The following is a 3,803-nucleotide window of genomic DNA, read 5'->3' on the forward strand; positions in this document are numbered from 1 at the left end:
CCAACCTTGCCTTCCTGGCACGTGAAAAGACATTCGAGCGTGGTTGTTGCCAGTGCAACCTGACTGGCTCCTGTACAGGTGGCACGTAAAATACACCATTTTGAGCATGGCTGTTGCCAGTACCGCCTTACTGGCCTTCATGCCGGTGGCACGTAAAAGCACCCACTACACTCTTGGAGTGGTTGGTGTTAGGAAGGGCATCCAGCTGTAGAAACTCTGGTTTAGTCATCTGGTCCACCTGTCCTCAGTCAAATCGTCCAACCCATGCTAGCATGGAAAGCGGACGTTAAACAATGAGGATGATGTGAATGAATAAGTATTACATTTCACAGAAAAATCTGAACACTAATGGGTTAAATTTATTTTCACTGCTACTGATGAAAGGCAAAAGACAGGACAGAGTTCTGTTACCTGGAAGCACTTTAGAGCAGTCAGACATAATTTGTCAGCATCTAAATCCAAGAGAATGTAAGTTCTGCCTTATATGGCTGTTTGCTTAAGAGGTTTGCTTTACAACCGATATAGCTCAGGGTTTGATCCCTCTGTGCAGCACTTTGTACAAGTGACTTTTCTTATGACCCTGGGTTCACTTAATTCTTTGAGAATGGAATTTTGTAAAGTGGGAAGCTGTGTGGTAATGTGTTGTATATTTGTTGTTGATGTATATCAGTAATGGATATAAGCAGCATCGGAAACACTGCAAAACTTGTGCTTTTCAAATGAAGGCCTTTGCAGTATTTGTTCTGCATCAAATTACAAACACTCTGATCAGTCTTGATATCAGAAATAGGGAGACTAAAATTAGCCTATTGGAAACCTCTAACAACATTATCATGTATTCCAATTGCAATACAAATTTAAACAAAATTACAATCTTACTTGGAATGGGGACTGGTAAATTCATATCAGATAACACAAACATTTGCATAAAAAGAAAAATAAACTTTCATCATTAATAAGTCCATTGTTTGAATGGCAGCTTCCAATGTAGCCAACTCCTATCTTAGATGCTTGCAGATGAAACCATTTATGAGCTCAATCTCTCAGTATCCCATGTTATGTTTTGTGTGAGTGAGTGTAGGAAAGAAAAGTTCTTGTTAGTGTGTACAGTGGAGTATATTAATAATGATATAAAAATTAGTCAAAAGCAAGGCAGGTACCTTTTCTTTATATTCAGGTATAAAAAGATTTTTTTTTTTAAAGGAAATTAACACAGATAGAAAAATGGATTTAAGCAATATTTTCCTTGGAAAAATCCATATTTTCATATCTGCATATAAAGAAAAGCTGCTTCCATTACTTTAATTCTTCTATCATTATTGATACAAACACAGAGTTGAGATATTGAAACCTGTGCACTCTAGGCATGCCATTCTCAACTCATTTCTTTTATATATATATTCATAGTCCTGTTTCTCTCTGCTTATCACTGTGAGTGAGTGCATATTTAAAACATTGTAAGGCATACACTGGTGTCCTTTTGCAAGATTCAACTTTATATTACAGGAGGCACAAGCTTATGCAGATGAAAATAGTTTGTTATTCATGGAAACATCGGCCAAAACTGCAATGAATGTCAATGAAATATTCCTTGCTATTGGTAAGTAGATGACTCCTTTGATTTGTCAATTGTTATTTCGAATTCATTTTTATTTCAGTGTGGGTCTAAAACAAAAGTGTCAGACATAGATTGGCTCCCTTCCCATAGGACTATTTACCACTTCATACCATGAACTCCAGAATTAAACATTGGCTTTCAAATCTTTCATGTCTTAGACTTTGGTTAAGGCAGTCAGCTGGCTGAAATGGTAAAACATCAAACAAAACACTTTATATATCTTTTTGTTCCTCAACAAAAGGCGGTGCTCCAGCATGGCCGCAGTCAAATGACTGAAACAAGTAAAAGAGTAACATTCCAAGGTCAAAACCTGCCACAATTGGTGTATTTTATTGATGCTGTTATTGGAACATGGGCCATAAAGTGGCAAATAAAATACCTTGCAGTATTATGTCCCTTTTTTGTGTTCAACTTTCCTTTTCAAACTTCAGAGATATTTGGGGTTCATGAAATATAGAACCAGTTACATATTTGGTTCAGTTAAATCTAGCTTCCCCCTACAAAATGTTTACTTGAAAAAAATTAAAAGTGCATTGCAGGGATATGATGTCAAGGACAAGTGTAAACTTAAAGTCATCTGTTGAATGATTCCCTTCATTAAATTCTGTCATTATTGAATGTGCTCCAATTTTTCCTCAATACAAGTTTAAATATATCAAACAATTAAAGGTTGAATTTTAATAAACTGGTATTAGGCTTTGGAATTGCTTATCTCCCTTAGCTTTCATTTTTGTTAGTTTTTTTTTTTTTGCCTGGCTTTATACCAATTTACAAATTTTGGCCTTTTGATCATTCAGTATATTTGTTAGTATTGAAGGAAAACAAGGTAAATATTCAATAATGAGGAGTATATAAAGAAAATAATTATTCAATAAACTATTTAAGCTTTTGCTTATGTCTTTGATATATCCCAGCAATACATCAAAAAGGAAAAAGGTTTTCTTTTTAAGTAAACAGGTTACATATTTCTTTAATCACTTTTAAAACCTGAAAACAAATTGTTTTCAAAATTCAGAGTTTTGATGTTTTTTTACAATTATGGTATTTGTATTGTGAGTTTTTGGTTTTTACACACCTTCAATAGTTCTTCATTCATTTGAAATTTTACCTTCACATATTTTACTCCTATTATTCCTTGATTGTTATTTCTGCTAATTCATCAATGTAGGTAAGATTTCGGTTTTTTTTTTGTTTTTTTTCTTCTAAATCAGAATTTATTTTAGTCATAGATTTCAGTGAAGCTAAACAAAAAAAAAAAAAATTATCAATTATCAATTATCATTATAAATGGCGGTGCCCCAGCATGGCCACAGCTCATTAGCTGAAACTGGATTAAAAAAAAAAAAAAATGATAAAATGTATGAGATCCTCTCAAGCAATTTAAATTTTAAGGAAGCTAAAAGTAAAAATGCTCTGTTAGGTCTGGATAAACCTCTTTGAGTCTATGATCATGATGAGAATTAAGTCCTGTTCTTGTTCAGCCCAAAGTCAATCCTAATCAAACAAATTATCAAAGATGTCCCAGCCATGACTTTGTCTTTTTAGTGGTTTATAAGTTTACATTATCTACTTCCTGTGTTTAGGAAAGAAGTTTGATTTATGGTGACTACATTGGTTTTTCTCATTTGCTTGATACTTTTAATAATCTGATCTGTGTAGTTTGGTGTGTTTGTCTAAGAGGCACACTAAAATGGTAGCACTTAACAGGATCTTGGTGATTTCAAGAAAAAGAAATTTTATTATATTGATGTTAAAATCTGAAATGACTTCTATTAAAAAAAATTTTTTTTATTGCTAATTAACTCCTTAATTATGCTTGTATCTAATGATAAAAAATATTATAATTTCAGCAAAGAAATTGCCAAAGAATGAGACTGGAGGTACTTCGCAACAGAGACAACAGGGACTGACGCTGAATAACGACCAAAACCAACAGACTAAGGTCGGATGCTGCAATTAATGTAGTGTCACATTGTTGTTTGTATTGGTCAGTCAGTGGCTGAGAGCGAATGAAAGAGTGGACAAAGTTATGTGTGCGGGGGTAAAAAAAAAAAAAAAAATTATTAAAAAATGACGACTCAGCCAGCGAGTCACTCAAAAATGTCACTGCAATGGAAGACCTTTAATTAATTAATTAAAAAGAAGAAAAAAAGCAACAACACACACAAGAAAAAAATTATATACA

At 33.4% G+C, this 3,803-nt stretch overlaps 1 protein-coding gene across 2 annotated transcripts in view; it reads left to right on the forward strand.

Annotated features, from left to right (window-relative positions):
• LOC106869941 (ras-related protein Rab-5B) overlaps window positions 1-3,803 on the forward strand; it is an 80,938-nt gene extending 77,135 nt beyond the window's left edge. For both annotated transcript variants that reach the window (XM_014915878.2, XM_014915877.2), the window contains exons 5-6: window positions 1,507-1,600; window positions 3,469-3,803. In XM_014915878.2, the coding sequence (XP_014771364.1) occupies window positions 1,507-1,600; window positions 3,469-3,578 (204 nt within the window). In that variant the 3' untranslated portion in view covers window positions 3,579-3,803. The remainder of the gene's footprint in view (window positions 1-1,506; window positions 1,601-3,468) is intronic.

The sequence above is a fragment of the Octopus bimaculoides genome, chromosome 10 (genome assembly GCF_001194135.2).
Source record: "Octopus bimaculoides isolate UCB-OBI-ISO-001 chromosome 10, ASM119413v2, whole genome shotgun sequence".
Classification (NCBI taxonomy): Eukaryota; Metazoa; Mollusca; class Cephalopoda; order Octopoda; family Octopodidae; genus Octopus; species Octopus bimaculoides.